General features: G+C 39.5%; 1 protein-coding gene across 6 annotated transcripts in view; it reads left to right on the plus strand.

The window, feature by feature from the left end:
* ubr3 (ubiquitin protein ligase E3 component n-recognin 3) overlaps positions 1-16,750 on the plus strand; it is a 362,318-nt gene that overhangs the window by 132,286 nt on the left and 213,282 nt on the right. For all 6 annotated transcript variants that reach the window (XM_043693674.2, XM_087989039.1, XM_043693675.2 and 3 more), the window contains exons 17-18: positions 5,627-5,712; positions 10,653-10,794. In XM_043693674.2, the coding sequence (XP_043549609.1) occupies positions 5,627-5,712; positions 10,653-10,794 (228 nt within the window). The remainder of the gene's footprint in view (positions 1-5,626; positions 5,713-10,652; positions 10,795-16,750) is intronic.

Consider the following 16,750-nt stretch of genomic DNA (forward strand, 5'->3'; position numbering starts at 1 on the left):
CTTAGTGATTCTAAAAGATGAGAGACTTGACAAATAATCTAATTGAGTGATTGGAAACAGAGTAATGGTTAATGTAGGAAAGTATGTAGTGCATGGAACCTTTGCTTTTCTTGATTTATATTAGTGATCTGGATCTTGGTCCGCAGGGTACAATTTCCAAGTTTGCAGAAGACACTAAACTAGGAAGAATTGTAACTGTGAGGCTGACAGTGTGGAGCTCCAAAAAGACATTAATAACTTGGCTGAGTGAGCAGTTAGGTAGCAGATGAGGTGCAAAGCAGAGAATTGTGAAATGATGAAGAACATTGAAAGATAATATACAATACGTATGCCATTCTAAAGAGGCGGCAAGAGCAGAGAGACCTGGGTGTATAAGTATGCAGATCATTTGAAGGTGACAGATCAGGTAGTGAGAACAGTTAATTAAACAAACAGTGCTCTTGACTTTATTAACAGGGGCATAGAGTACAAGAATAAGGAGGTGATGTTGAATTTGAACAAGACCTCCGACCTCAACGGGAGTATTGTGTACAGTTGTGGGCCACATTATAGGGAAGATGTGAATGCATTGGAGAGAAATGATCTACAAGAATGTTTCTGGGAATGAAAATCTACAGTTATGAGGATAGATTGAAGAAGTTGGGACTGTTCTTCTTGTGGAGAAGATGGCTGAGAGGAGATTACTTAGAGGTTTTCAAAATCATGAGCGGGACAGATAGAGAAGACAGGGAGAAACTGTTCCTGCTTGTAAAAGAAAAGAATAATGAGAGGGCATAGATTGAATGTGATATGAAAACAAAAGTGATGAGAGAAAATAAAACTGTTTTACACAGTGAGCAGTTAGTGTATGGAATGCATTGCCAGGAAATATGGTGGAGGCAGGTTCAGTTGAGGCATTCAAAAGGGCATTGGATGATTCTTTGGAGAGAAATAGTGTGCAGGGATGTGGGGAAAAACATAAGAATGGCAGTAGGTATTGGAACCAATTTAGGAACTGACCTCCTCTGTGTCCCATGGAACAATTGTGTGTTACTGTGATTATCCATGTTGATTTTGATTTTCGGAAGTATTTGATCAATCATGATCTTGATTGTCTTGATGGGCTGAATGATTTTTACCTGTTCCAATATTCCTTTCTATTCAAAGTTTGGGAGAAGATTTGTAGCTCGGGTGCTTGTTGTTGTGGTTCTGTTCACCGAGCTGCGAGTTTGTGTTGCAGACGTTTCATCCCCTGTCTAGGTGACATCCTCAGTGCTTGGGAGCCTCCTGTGAAGCGCTTCTGTGATGTTTCCTCCGGCATTTATAGTGATTTGTATCTGAAACCTGAAAGCAACAACACCCCCAGATTCTATGGACTACCTAAAGTGCACAAACCAGACATCCCACTCAGACCCATAGTATCACTATCAGGGATACCATCACACAAACTGGCTAAAGAACTACAGCAGAAACTGAAACACCTGATCAGCGGATCCAGACACTCTGTACAGTCTACACAGGAACTCTTGGACATCATCAGAAATATACACATCGACAAGGAAGAAACTATGGTCTCATTCGATGTCACGGCACTGTTCACCTCTATCGACAAAACCCTAGCCAGAGAAATAATAGCCAACCTGCTGGATATGCAGAACAGACAACAAGACGGGGAACCTATCAACAAAGACTGCTGCATACTCAAACTACTGGACCTGTGCTTCACAACACACTTCACATTCAACAACCAAATATATGAACAAATCAACGGCACACTCATGGGCTCATCCATTTCTGGAATCATAGCAGAAGCAGTAATGCAAAGGTTAGAACAAACAGTCTTACCGCAAATTCAACCCAAACTCTGGGTCAGATATGTTGATGACACCTTTGTAATCATTAAAAACACAGAAATAGAGAACACACACCAGATCATCAACGCCACACTCTCAGGAATCCGATTCACTAGAGAGGAAGAAAAGGACAACCAACTCCCATTCCTAGACGTGATGGTACAGAGAACATCGAACAGAGAATTCACCACAAAGGTATACAGGAAAGTCACACACACAGACCAAGTCCTAAACTATGAAAGCAACCACCCCAACACACACAAAAGAAGTTGCATCAAGACACTGTTCAAAAGGGCCACAACACACTGCAGCACACCAGAACTGCAAAAAGAGGAAGAAGAACACCTATCCAATGTATTCGCCAAAAACGGATATCCTCGCAATTTCATCAATAGATGCCTAAGGGAAAGACAACGGAATGAGGACATGCCACAACCCAAAGGACTACCATACTTCAAAAACATTTCTGAACTGACAGCCAGACTACTGTGACCACACACAGCACACAAACCAACAGCCACTCTCAGGCAACAACTCACCAGGACGAAGGACCCAATACCCAGCATGAGCAAAACCAATGTAGTGTAAAAAATCCCATGCAAGGACTGTACAAAACACTACATAGGACAAACAGGAAGACAGCTAACGATCCGCATCCATGAACACCAACTAGCCACGAAACGACATGACCAGCTATCCTTAGTAGCCACACACACTCAGACGACAAGCAACATGAGTTCGACTGGGACAACACTACTATTATAAGACAAGCCAAACAGAGAACAGCCAGGGAATTCCTAGAGGCATGGCACTCATCCACAGATTCAATCAATAAGCACATCGACCTGGACCCAATATACCGGCCACTGCAGCAGACAGCTGGAACTGACAACCGGAAGCAGCAGATACAAATCACTATAAATGCCGGAGGAAAGATCACAGAAGCGCTTCACAGGAGGCTCCCAAGCACTGAGGATGTCACCAAGACAGGGGATGAAACGTCTGCAACACAAACTCGCAGCTCGGCGAACAGAACCACAACATTCCTTCATTCCTTCCTATTCTTAACTAATCCATATCTTTTTAATTGACAATTTATCTCATCTCTCAGAATTACTTTTAATAATTTGCCTGTTATGGACATTTGACTAATGGACCTGACATTATTCAATCTATTCTACACTCACCATCTACACAGAGACTCTTACCCAGATACATACATACATAGATACATAGATACATACATACATACACACATGCACACAAACATGCTCTTACCCAGATTAGCAGTCCTTCAATTATCTGATATCATGCCTGTAACCAGTAAGGATTGAAAATAATGCTCCTGTCTTGCTTCTTTTAACAGCCTGGAGTACCTTTCATCCAGTGCTGGTGATTTGTCATTAGTTGATAATCCAGATCTTGTCCCTTGGGTATTGTAAGAAGGATAGAATGAAACAGTTGATACTGTGGGAGAGCTTTTTGAGACACTATTGTAAAGGATTGTTTTTACTGCTGGGTGTTAGAAAGATGAAGAAATAGCAGGATCTTCGCAAGATTGAGATCTAGCCACAAAAAAATGATTTTAGGATAAAGTAAGTTATTTTTATTCCTTACTTTATCCAAGTTATTTTTATTCCTTGGATTGTGCTGTGATATCACATACATTGATTACTTCTGGAATAATACTGACTGTGTGGAGGAGGGTTGCAGGCCGAAACCTTAAGAACAGATTATGCTAATTGTATCATAGAAAGTTTATGGATGCCTGACCTCTCCCCATTTGTGAAGGGCATGATTTCTGGAGCAGGGGAAGGAAGTATGGCTGTGCCTGCTTTTGGAGAGGATGCTCATGAGATATTTTATCGCGCTTCCAAGAATTAATTGATGACAAGATTTTATGAAAATGAAGCAGCAGTATTCTGGTCTTGGCCTTATTCCAATGTGATCTGTATCAATGAGAGGGTATAAAGAACCCAAATTCCTGATGCAATCATAAAAGAAACAACTGGGAAAGAATACAAAGGGAATATCCATGGGGAAAACTAAATTGTAGATTAACTGTACCCCAGATGTGTAATTTTTTTTGGTAAACTGTATTTTTGACTAACTGGTCTTGTTGGTCATCACTCTGAACAGAAGACTTGTAAAGTCCCAAGATAAAACACAATTGATGGAATTTATAAGCCCATCTAGATAGTCTGATGAAATATTCAAGAATCTGAACCTTGCAGTCACCTTTTAAAATCTTGTCAAGGCTAGGAAATAGAAAATCTTCTTTGTTTGTTTCTTTCTGCAAATGCCAAATTTGTGTAAGGTGAGCTACTGGTATGGATTTAGGATTGGCTATCTGACAGAAAGCAGAAAGTTGGGATAAAAGATTCTTTTTCGGAATGGCAGCCGGTGACAAGTGGTGTCCCGCAGGGTTCAGTATTGGGGCCGCAGCTGTTCACTGTATATAATGATCTGGATTGAGGGGTAGGGGGTATTCTGGCGCCGTTCACCAATGATACGAAGTTAAGTGGGCAGGCAGGTAGTACTGAGGAGGTGGGGAGGCTGAAGAAAGATTTAGGCAGATTAGGAGAATGGCTGATGAAATTCAAAGTGAGCAAATGCGAATTCTTGCACTTTGGAAAAAAGAATACAGGCATGGATTATTTTCTAAATGGTGAGAAAATTGATAAAACCAAAGTACAAAGGGATCTGGGAGTGCTTGTCTAGGACTTTATGCAGGTTAACTTGCAGATTGAGTGGTTAAGAAGGCGAATGTAATGTTGTCATTTATCTAAAGAGGTTTGGAATATAAAAGCAGCGATGTGCTTCTGAGACTTTATAAAGCTCTAGTTAGGCTCCATTTCGAATACTGTCTTCAGTTTTGGGCTCCACACCTCAGGAAGGACATGCGGGGATTCCCAAGGATAATCCTTGGAATAGTAGGCCTAACATATAATGAGCGGCTCAGTATCCTATGATTGTATTCATTAGAGTTTAGAAGGTTGAGGGGTGATCTAATAGAAACTTACAAGATAATGTATGGCTCAGAAAGTGTGGAGCTGAAAATGTGTTGCTGGAAAAGCGCAGCAGTTCAGGCAGCATCCAAGGACCAGGAGAATTGACGTTTCGGGCATGAGTCCTTTTTCAGGGCTCATTCCTGAAGAAGGGCTCATGCCCGAAATGTCGATTCTCCTGTTCCTTGGATGCTGCCTGACCTGCTGCGCTTTTCCAGCAACACATTTTCAGCTCTGATCTCCAGCATCTGCAGTCCTCACTTTCTCTCAGAAAGGGTGGATGTTGGGAAGTTGTTAGTGTTAGGCAGGGAGACGAGAACCCAATGGCACAGCCTTAAAATTAGAGGGGGGTCAATTTAAAACGAAAATGAGGAGACATTTCTTCAGCCAGAAAGTGGTGGGCTTGTGGAATTCATTGCCGCAGAGTGCAGTGGAGGCCGGGGAAGTTAAATGTCTTCAAGGCAGAGATTGACAAATTCTTGATCTTGCAAGGAATTAAGAGATATGGGGAGAGAGCGGTAAGTGGAATTGAAATGCCCATCAGCCATGATTAAATGGCGGAGTGGACTTGATGAGCCAAATGGTCTTTCTTCCACTCCTATGTCTTATGGTCTTATTTCTCTAAATTGTAATAATTTAATTGTATTAAACATTATATGTTTGTTAAATTAGATAATTTGATTTTGTGAATTATACTGTTATACAAGGCAGTTTCATAACAGTTTGTATATGTCTTTGTGTAATGGTTTATTCACTGCATTAATGCTTCATTTACTTTTATTTCAGGCATGACAGATGATGAAATCTTGAGAGCAGAAATGGTAGCACAGCTCTGCATGAGTGACAGAACACACAGCACATTGTTAGACTTGATATCCTTTTGAAACCGTCACATTCAAATTGGTTTTGTTGCTTAATTTGTTAGCAAGTGTAAAAATTGGTTCGAATCTTGTAGAAATTAGTTACCAATACTTCTGATTCCTGTTTTGTCATGTATAGTTTTCTTTGTCTGTTCTAATTTTATTTTTTAAAGATAAAATATTCTCATCAAGCTGCTACTATACTGGATAGATTGACAATTGAAAATGCATTCTAATTTTGAGATTATCTGTTGCTAACTTTGTTCAATGTTAGTGAGTAATTCTTCATGTGGAAAATCTTGTGCAAATACTAGGGCATATAGGTTAAAAATAAAAGGTGATAAGTTTCAAGGAGATGTGAGAGGCCAGTTTTTTTTTAAACAGAGAGTGTTAAGAGTCTGGAATACACTACCAGAACAGGTGATGGAGGCCGATACAATAGCAGCAGTTAAGAGGTTTCTTGACAGATGTATGCATAGGCAGGTAATGGAAGAATATGAGGTAAAAGCTGTTTAGTTTGAAAAGACATCATGTGTTAGTGCGGACTTCGTGGGCCAAAGGGCTTGTGCTGTACTGTTCTTCAGATAAACTATTTCTGGTGGTCAGTCAACTTCCAATTTAAATCTCAAGTTTGATGACTGTTGCATACAAACGTTTTAATCTATCCGATACATTCATTTAAAAATGAAATTCTGCTGATACTGGAAATACTCAGCAGATCAGGCAACATCTGTTGAGAGGAGTAGTTAATGTTCCAAGTTTATGAATCTTTATCAGAACTAACAACTTCTTTAATTGAACAATCATATAAAGCCATGGAAGTTTGTTATTTGAACTCATTCATTTGTGTTGGTTTTGACTAAGTTCATTTCCATCAAAAATCATTTCATTCTGTTAGGGTTGTGTCTTGTATTTTGTGTGTTTAAACAACTGGTGACTGAAATGCGAAAGAGGTGTTTTAAGAACAGTTTTTGAAAGGGTGGGTGTATGCTGTGAAAGCACATAACCTGACAGCGATGGCAGTCATTAAGTAAACAACTGTTTGAACAAGTAGTAATTGAAGTTAAAGTTGCAGATGATTCAGAACCAAGAAAATATACACATGCAGCTTTTCCTGGCAATGAGAAGTTGATTGTCTATGGACTAGTGACCTGTTCTCAATGACAGAGATCTTTTTGCCTCTGTAATCAAAACCTACTGTAAACCTGAATAAAACCAATGCATCGCTCCTTCGTCAATTGTTGCATGCTGTGACTTTTAACGAATGAGTCAGATTTTTTAAATGAGTGTCTCTTACCAACCAGTGGAAGTATCTTGAGAAAGACAACTGAAGCAACATGTTGACCATCAAAAGAGTCATAAGGATCATCTCAACAACGGAACCCAGGAAAAAAAGACTATTGAATTATCTTTCCAGTTTTCCCCCTCTGTCCATCACCTATTTTACCCTGTCTGTTTGTCTGTGTGTGTGTTTATATACAAGATTTTAAAAGGGGATTGGAGTTTTAATGAGGGGTATTATATGCTGACAGTTTATAACTGTCTTCCAGTAGCTAGAGTTTATGTACTTGTAATCAGTAGTGATTCTTGTTTGGTACCAAAACCTGTTCTGTGCATTCTATCAATCTAGGCCTGAAATTCGGGTAAATTGGGGAACCTCGCATATTTCATAGAATATTGAACTTTTTTAAAGACTCCGGGAATAGCTCAGATTGGTTTCCAATGTACCGACCCCAGTGGGTCATAATAATTCATGTAGATAGGCAGTAGTCAATGATCACCATCCAGAACAAAACCTACTGCACAATTAAGCAGCTTTTCCCCCCAGAGATGCTATTAAAACTCCAACCAACCCTATTGTTCAAAGGTCTTTCAGTATTCCCTGGGCTCTTAATATGTCGATCTCAATTTGCAGCCTGGAGATATTTTGGTTGCCATTTTTATATAAGTCTGTCAAAGTTATATTCTTAATTCAACAAATAAATAAATTGAATGCATGTCTCCTGCTATGGAAATGTGCTTTGCAACTTCAGCAAAGCTTTCTGTGCTGAATGGTGTTGAAGTACTTTATTTCACCCTCAGGCTAATTGATCCCCAACCACTTTCTCCCACATGTCAGATTTCAGCCCTATTGATCTATTGTTTCTCTCCTTCTGAGCTTCCAAATGTTGTAACTTGTTCCATCCTGCATGTTGAACTCAAGATTCCAAACACATTAAGTCTGTCTTTTAACACAACTAATGTGTGTAGTTTTGGTCTCCTTATTTAAGGACGGATGTAAATACATTGGAGGCAGCTCAAAGGATGTTTATTAGTTTGATGTCTGGAAGGAGTGGATTGACTTATGAGAATAGTTTGGACAAATTGGCCTTATTTTCTCTGGAGTTTAGAAGAATGAGGGAAGAATCGATAGAATTGTATAAGATTGTAAGTAGCCTTGGCACTGTGGATGTGGGAAGGATGTTTTCTCGTGGGTCAGCCGAGAACAAGAGGGCACTGTTTTCAAATTAGAATTGCCCTTTCAGCACAGAGATGAGAATCTTTTCTTTGAGAATTGTAAAGCTTTGGAACTCTTTGCCTTAGTAAGCAGTGAAGGTGGAGTCAATACATATTTTTAAGATGAAAATAAATGAACTTTTCGGAAAGAACATAAAGGATTATTAATGTGAGATAGGAATATGGATTTGAATTGCAAACAGATCAGTCATGATGTTAGTAAATTCTAGTGCAGTTTTAAGGGTATGTACAATAACTGTGCTGGTTGACATTTTACTGCGTGTCCAGGAACTTAAAATTCACAGTTCTAATTATGTACATCAATAGTACAAAGCCTGTCAGAGAGACATTGGAAGGTGTAGTGTTTGTAAAGCCATCAGCCAAGTAAAGCTCCAACAATATGAGTTTCCTTATTGGGGCTGTTAATCTGGTTAAATCTGGGACCCTTAGCTGACAGATCAGAACAGGACTGTCAGAGGTTCTGTTCACTCTTGACAGCTAGATCAGCATCAAGGACTCTCCATATGTAAATAAAGAGTGACTTGGTGACAGGATATTGGCCTATGTGGAGTTATTTCAGGACACACACTGAAGAGAAAAATGTTTGTGTAAACTGAGTGAGAAGGAATCATTCTACTATGAACGTGAGAGACAAACACACGAGGAAAGGGAGGAACCAGTCGAGGACATCAAGTTGAGGGGTGCCAAGAGAATGGAATGATTACCTGAAGATCAGATGTTCTGAAAGAGGCTAATTCACCCATCTGTGGTGTTCTACAGAATCATAGATTAGTAACAGACAGGAGGAGCTTTTGTGACCCATTGTATCTGTGCTGATTCTCCATAAATATTAAGCTAGTGCTGTAACTCTGCCCCTTCCTCTTTTTCTCTTCTGTTGATTTGTAGCATTTTAAAAGGAATTGGAAATTAATTCTGCCTCTGTCAAGCTCTCAGGTTGACCCCAGGCAGTTGCTGCATTCAGTTTAGTTTATCATCCTGTTGTATTGGATTCTTGTGCCAATTACCATTTCAGTCTCAAAAACTCCTATACGTAGTATCTTAATAAAGCTTTTAAATTTTATCCTTTTGACTTTTCAGTTAATAACCTTCTAAAACTTTATGGAAACATTTGAAAGCTAAATAAAACTCATACCTTCATGCTATTGACTGAAAGCCACAAAAATGTTCTTGGAAATTAGATATGCTGTCTGCATAAACTGCAAATTCCAAGCTTAAGTAAAAACTTTAAGTGCCCTAAAAAAGGCAAATGATAAACTTGGATAAATGTTCTGTTTTTGAAGAAGAAATGACAGCTGAAAAAGATCAGAAGATGGGCTTAGAAAATTATTGAAAGCCAGTGACCATATTGCCAGTAGAGTGAGTTGAGGTTTTTCAGATTGAGTTAGAATAAGGGAGAAAGAATTGAAATCAGCAGTGAGGCATCGTGATTTGTAGTGAGTCTGAAAGATTTGGAGGTGCTTGAAGTGTGTTGGAGTGAACTGATAATCCAAATTGATAATTTTGCATAGTTTTCCATTACATTGTGAATGTTAGAATATATAATGGTCAAATTAGACACCAGTGAGGCAGTAATCCAAGGCCTCGTGGGATGTTCTTAAGAGTATTGTTATTTTAAAAAACTGTAATTGATTAACCTCCGGGATCTATATCATTTACTGTAATACTGTGATGAGGAAGTGGGAATAGGTATTGGTAGTTTCATGCTTTTTAACCATCTCCCGTACTGCATTCTAACATTCCATTGTCCTCTCAGTGGAAACAACACACTTGTTACTATTTTGATTTTGTTTTGGTTTTTGTGTATTTGTTTTCCTTAATCTCGACAAGTGTAAAATCTTGCTGCATGTGAAAACCCAAACAAGCCTGTATTCTGCCAGTTTGTAGCTGCTTTTATCAAGAACTATTCTTGAAAAATTGCATATTTTTGTTTTAAATGATACATAATAGTGCTGATTTTCTTGAAGCAGGCAATCTTTTACTGTAAAGGTATTTTTTCTTTGCCCATTAGCTGAAAAAGAATTTTACTTGCAAGTTGCCAAAAGTCAGGTTCAACAAATGCAACATTAGCTTTTCAGCATTAATAACAGCTTCTGCTAATGCTCTTTAGTTTGTTTGGGGGACGAAGGAAGAAATAGGCCTAAAATTATACGTAATTGGAATGATTCATTAAAGCTGATGATGAGGGACTTATTTTCAAAATTGTATTCACTTGTTCAAAATCCATTTTATTTCTGCAGTGGTGTGGAGCTGCTGGTGTTGGACTGGGGTGGACAAAGTCAAAAGTCATATGACATCAGGTTATAGTCCCAACAGGTTTATTTGAAATCACCAGCTTTGGGAGTGCTGCTCCTTCGTCAGGTGAAGTTCACTTTATTTCTGCTAACATAATCTTGAAACTTCTCCCCGTGAGTCATTTTTCTTAACTAAATTTGTACATTCCTGAAAATCCCAATCCAAAGAGTGGGATTATTCCAGGTAGCTACTATTTTGAAACTATGCTTTCTGCTGTAGCTGATTTTAAAGCACCAGTCTTTGAACCAGGAGGTTCCATGCAGCAGGGGATGTACACACCTAAAGGTATGTGGTTGTTCTTAAAGTTGTTTTATTTGAAACTTGGCAGATATTTTAGGAGAATGGTTAACTTAACATGGCTTGAAAAATTTTAATACAAGTATTGATTTTTTGTCAAGAATTTTAGATTGTTCTCATGTTCTTTGTTGCCTACAGATGGCATTTTGTAATCGTTATTAACATAAGTTATTCTGGAAACTTCCTATTATAAAAAGTGTAATCTACTTGCACATATTCCTTACTTGAGTTATTTGCTCATTTTTAATTTGTTAGACTAGATGTAATTCACGTATGTAATTTATCAAATTTTTGTTCTCACTTGTTACAGATAGTTTCTTGTATTTTAGCATTCTAACATGATATGCTTACGTTTATCACTCAACATTAGAACCAGTTTCGATGTGAATTAAATTCCATTTGGAGTTCAATAGTTTGTATTTTCACCTTTTAGTATTTTGCGTATTTTATTGCTAAATGATCACATTTGCTCGAGTATTTACAATTCCGAAACAGTTGTACAGAGACAATCATCTTATATTTACATTTATATGAAATATGTAAATTTTTGTGTTTTCTTTATTGTGCTGTAAACTTTATTGTTTGATTGAGGGGGTGAAGCATAAATGTGAAGGGGGAGGTGAAAAGTCAAGAAAAATGTAGCAAAAGCAAAAAGGTATACAAGTTTTTCACCCACAGAGTAGATGAGCAATATAGACAAACAGAATTTTGTGTTTGATCTTTTATTTGTGCTGTTACCTTTTTGGATTCTGTTCATTATTGGTTTATTCAAACGTAACAATTTTCATTATAAATTTTAATGGATCACAATTATTTACGATATGTAGTAATGACTTGGATGAGAAAAATGAATGTACTATTGTCAAATATGTGAATTATGTAAAAATATGTGGAAAAGCAAGTGGTAAGGATGACAGAAATACTCTGCACAGGATGGAATCAACTAGGTAAAAACAATGACTGCAGATGCTGGAAACCAGATTCTGGATTAGTGGTGCTGGGAGAGCACAGCAGTTCAGGCAGCATCCGAAGTGCACAGGATATAGACAGGTTAAGTGAGAAACATTTGGTGGATGTAATATGTGGAAAATGTGAGGTTTTACTCTTCAGAAACAATAGACAACTAAATATTATTTAGATGGGGGAAGACTGTACAATGTTATAAGAGTCCTCAGGAGAGGCAAATAGTATATTGGTCTTTATTTCAAAGAGAATGGAGTATAAAAGTAGTAGAGTCTTGCTAAAACTATATAAGGCACTATTTAGACCACACCTGAAATAGCGAATTTTGAGAAGATTTGTAGCTCAGGTTGAGGATCTGGATGTAATTTTGCTCACTGAGCTGGAAGGTTCGTTTTCAGACATACTAGGTAATATCATCAGTGAGCCTCAGGTGAAGCACTAGTGTTATGACCTGCTATCTATTTGTGTTTAGGTTCCGTTGGGTTGGTGATGTCATTTCGGGTGGTGATGTACCTATTCTTTTTGAATACACTATATAGGTGATTTTCCTCTGCTCTTTGTAGTTACTCAGTGCTGCAGTGTGTGGTAACGTAATTTTCGTATGGTGACGTCACTTCCGGTTCTTTTTCTCAGAGATTGGTAAATGGGATCCAAGTTGATGTGTTGATAGAGTTCTGGTTGGAATGCCATGCGTCTAGGAATTCTCATGCCTCTGGCTTGCCGTTGGATAGATGTGTTGTCCCAGTCGAAGTGGTGTCCTTCCTCCTCTGTATATAAGGACGCTATTAAGAGTGGGTCATGTCTTTTTGTGTCGAGATGATGATCATGTATCCTGGTGGCTAGTTTTTTGCTTGTTTGTCCAATGTATTTGTCCAGTGTTTGTGACCATTCTTGGGTATTTGTCTGTAGAGGGTCTTTCAAGTTCATTAACTGCTGTTTTAATCTGTTGGTGGGTTTGTGGGCTACCATGATGCCAAGAGGGCTGGGTAGTCTGGCAGTCATTTCTGAGATGCCCTTAATGTAGGGGAGAATAGCTAGGATTTCTGGATGCCTTTTGTCTGCTTGTTTGGATTTGTTGCTGAAAAATTGGCAGACTGTGTTCTTTTTGAATGCGCTATGTAAGTGATTTTCCTCTGCTCTTTGTAGTTACTCGGTGCTGCAGTGTGTGGTGGCTCGTTGAATAATATTCTAATGCAGCTTCATTTGTGGGTGTTGGGATGATTGCTTCTGTAGTGCATATGTGTTGTTTTCCTGTAGACGCTGGTTTGAAGTTCTCCATTGGCTGTTTGCTCCCTGTGACATGTAGGAATGGCGGTTTGTTGTTGTTTTCCTCCTCTTTTTGTGACTTTTATGCCAGTAAGGATATTATTGATGGTCTTGGAGGTTTCCTCTAATTCGTTTTGTTCAGTGATGACAAAGGTATCATCCATGTAGTGGACTCCCAGTTTGGGTTAGGTGGTTGGCAGAGCTGTTTTTTCGAGTCTCTGCATTACTGCCTCTCCTAAGAACCCAGATATCTGAGATCCGGTAGGTATTCCGTTTGTTTGTCTGTAGGCTTTGTCATTGAAAGTGAAGAGGGCGGTAAGGCATAAGTCCACTAGCTTGACGATGTTGTCTTCACTGATGAAGTTGGTGGTGTTTCGTGTGTAACTTTGGTTCTTCTATAGTGTAGTCAGTGTTTCTTTGGCCAGTTTGATGTTGATGGATGTGAACAGGGCTGTTGCATCAAAGGAGACCATGATTTCATCCTCTTCTATCTTGCTGTCTTTGGTGTTCAGGAAGTTTTGGGTGGAGTGAATGGAGTGGCATTGTTCTTCTATTAAGTGTTTCAGTCTTTGGTGTAGTTCCTTGGCTAATCTGTATGTTGGTTTTCGGGTTAGCAAGACTATGGGTCTGAGGGGGGCTTCTGGTTTGTGAATTTTGGGTAGTCCGTAGAAGTGTGGTGTGTTAGATCTGTCTGGTTTCATTTTTTGGCAATCTGTCTTGATTAGTTCTCCAGATTTCTGAAGTTTTTTTGAGTAGGGCTGTAGTTGGGTTCTCTAGTTGTGGGGTCGGGTTTGTCACTACCTGTTGGTAAGTGTCACTATCCGCAAGCAATGAGTTCACTTTCTCAATGTAGTCTGTTCGGTTTAAAATGACTCTCAAGCATTCTTTTTCTGCAGGTAGATAATGTTTTTATCTTTTATGAGTCCTTCTAGTGCTTTCCTTTCTTGTGTACTGTGTGTTTCCTTCCTTTTTCTGCTTAACATTGGTGCAACTGTCTGTCTGAAGGTTTGCTAAGTTTCTTTTGTGAGTTTGTTGCCTTTCTGTGTTCTTTCTAATACTGTTAAGAAATTTCTGTTGTCCGCATCCTGGAAGCTGTAATTTACTCCTTTTATGAAGACGGCTTTTTCAGTGTCTGTTAAGGGTCGGTCAGATAAGTTTTTCATCCATGCTTTTTGACTGTCTGTGTTGTTATTTTGTGTGAGTTTGTTGAATTTTTTCTGCACGTCTAGTTTTTCATTTTGTGTTTGTCACTGTCTAATACCTATGGCTCGTTCTAGTGTGCCTGTCCATTCATGGTCTGTCGTGTGAGTGATTAAAGGTTTTGGCTCAAAATTGTCCAGTTGTATTTACGGAGTCTGTTGTGGTTATCGGTAATCATTTCTCTAAGCATTCTGCAGCCGTTTTGCTCTATAATTCTTTTGATAAGTGGGGTGCTAAGGGAGGTTTGAATTTAAGACATTTTAGATAGAACATTTCCTTAGGAAGTACAGCTGTTCGGAAGTGGCGCTGTGTCGGATAGTGTTGGTTTCCCATTTTCAGGCGAGTTATTGTGCCTTTGGAGAAGATGTGTAACTCAGGTTGAGGTTCTGGATGTAAGTTTGCTCGCTGAGCTGGATAGTTCGTTTTAGGATGTTTTGTCACCATACTAGGTAACGTCATCAGTGAAGCACTGGTGTTATGATCCGCTTTCTATTTATCTGTTTAGATTTGTGATGTCATTTCCTGGTTCTTTTTCTCGGGTGGTGGGGTTGGCAAAATGTCTGAAAATAAACCTTCCAGTTCAGTGAGCAAACCTGCATCCACACCTGAAATATTTTTAAACAGTTTTGGTCCTCTTATAAGACCATAAGACATAGGAGTGGACGTAAGGCCATTCGGCCCATCAAGTCCATTCCGCAATTCAATCATGGCTGATGGGCATTTCAACTCCACTTACCCGCATTCTCCCCGTAGCCCTTAATTCCTTGTGACATCAAGAATTTATCAATTTCTGCCTTGAAGACATTGAGCCTCCACTGCACTCTGCGGCAATGAATTCCACAGGCCCACCACTCTCTGGCTGAAGAAATGTCTCCGCATTTCTGTTCTGAATTTACCCCCTCTAATTCTAAGGCTGTGTCCACGGGTCTTAGTTTCCTCGCCTAACAGAAACAATTTCCTAGCGTCCAGCCTCTCCAAGCCATGTATTATCTTGTAAGTTTCTATTAGATCTCCCCTTAATCTTCTAAACTTCAATGAATACAATCCCAGGATCCTCAGCTGTTCCTCATATGTTAGACCTACCATTCCAGGGATCATCCGTGTGAATCTCCGCTGGACACGCTCCAGTGCCAGTATGTCCTTCCTGAGGTGTGGGGACCAAAACTGGACACATACTCCAAATGGAGCCTAACCAGAGCTTTATAAAGTCTCAGTAGCACAACAGTGCTTTTATATTCCAACCCTCTTGAGATAATTGACAACATTGCATTCGCTTTCTTAATCACGGACTCAACCTGCATGTTTACCTTTAGAGAATCCTCAACTAGCACTCCCAGATCCCTCTGTACTTTGGCTTTACGAATTTTCTCACCGTTTAGAAAGTAGTCCAAGCTTGTATTCTTTTTTCCAAAGTGCAAGACCTCGCATTTGCTCACATTGAATTCCATCAGCCATTTCCTGGACCACTCTTCCAAACTGTCTAGATCCTTCTGCAGCCTCCCCACTTCCTCAGTACTACCTGCCTGTCCACCTAACTTTGTATCATCGGCAAACTTCGCCAGAATGCCCCCAGCCCCTTCATTCAGATCATTAATATATAATGCGATCAGCTGCGGCCCCAACACTGAACCCTGCGGGACACTGCTTGTCACCGGCTGCCATTCTGAAAAAGAACCTTTTATCCCAACTCTCTGCCTTCTGTCAGACAGCCAATCCTCACTCCATACCAGTAGCTCACTTCAAACACTATGGGCCCTCACCTTGCTCAGCAGCCTCCCGTGTGGCACCTTATCAAAGGCCTTTTGGAAGTCTAGGTAGATAACATCCACTGGGTTTCCCTGGTCTAACCTACTTGTCACCTCTTCAAAGAACTCCAACAGGTTTGTCAGGCACGACCTCCCCTTACTAAATCCATGTTGACTTGTTCTAATCCGACCCTGCTCTTCCAAGAATTTAGAAACTTCATCCTTAATTATGGATTCTAGAATTTTACCAACAACCGAGGTTAGGCTAATTGGCCTATAATTTTCCATCTTTTGCCTTGATCCTTTCTTGAACAAGGGGGTTACAACAGCGATCTTCCAATCATCTGGGACTTTCCCTGACTCCAGTGACTTTTGAAAGATCTCAACCAACGCCTCCGCTATTTCCTCAGCCACCTCCCTCAGAACTCTCGGATATAGTCCATCAGGGCCAGGATATTTATCAATTTTAAGACCTTTTAGTTTTTCTAGCACTTTCTCTTTTGTAATGGCAACCATACTCAACTCAGCCCCCTGACTCCCTTTAATTGTTGGGATATTACTCATGTCTTCCACTGTGAAGACTGATGCAAAGTACTTATTAAGTTCTCCTGCTATTTCCTTATCTCTCATCACTAGGCTTCCAGCATCAGTTTGAAGTGGCCCAATGTCTACTCTTGCCTGTCGTTTGTTTCTTATGTATTGAAATAAACTTTTACTATCATTTCTAATATTACTGGCTAGCCTACCTTCATATTTGATCCTCTCCTTCC

This window comes from Chiloscyllium plagiosum, unplaced genomic scaffold, assembly GCF_037043375.1.
Source record: "Chiloscyllium plagiosum isolate Xiang-an unplaced genomic scaffold, Cpla_swu_hap1 HiC_scaffold_7, whole genome shotgun sequence".
Classification (NCBI taxonomy): domain Eukaryota; kingdom Metazoa; phylum Chordata; class Chondrichthyes; order Orectolobiformes; family Hemiscylliidae; genus Chiloscyllium; species Chiloscyllium plagiosum.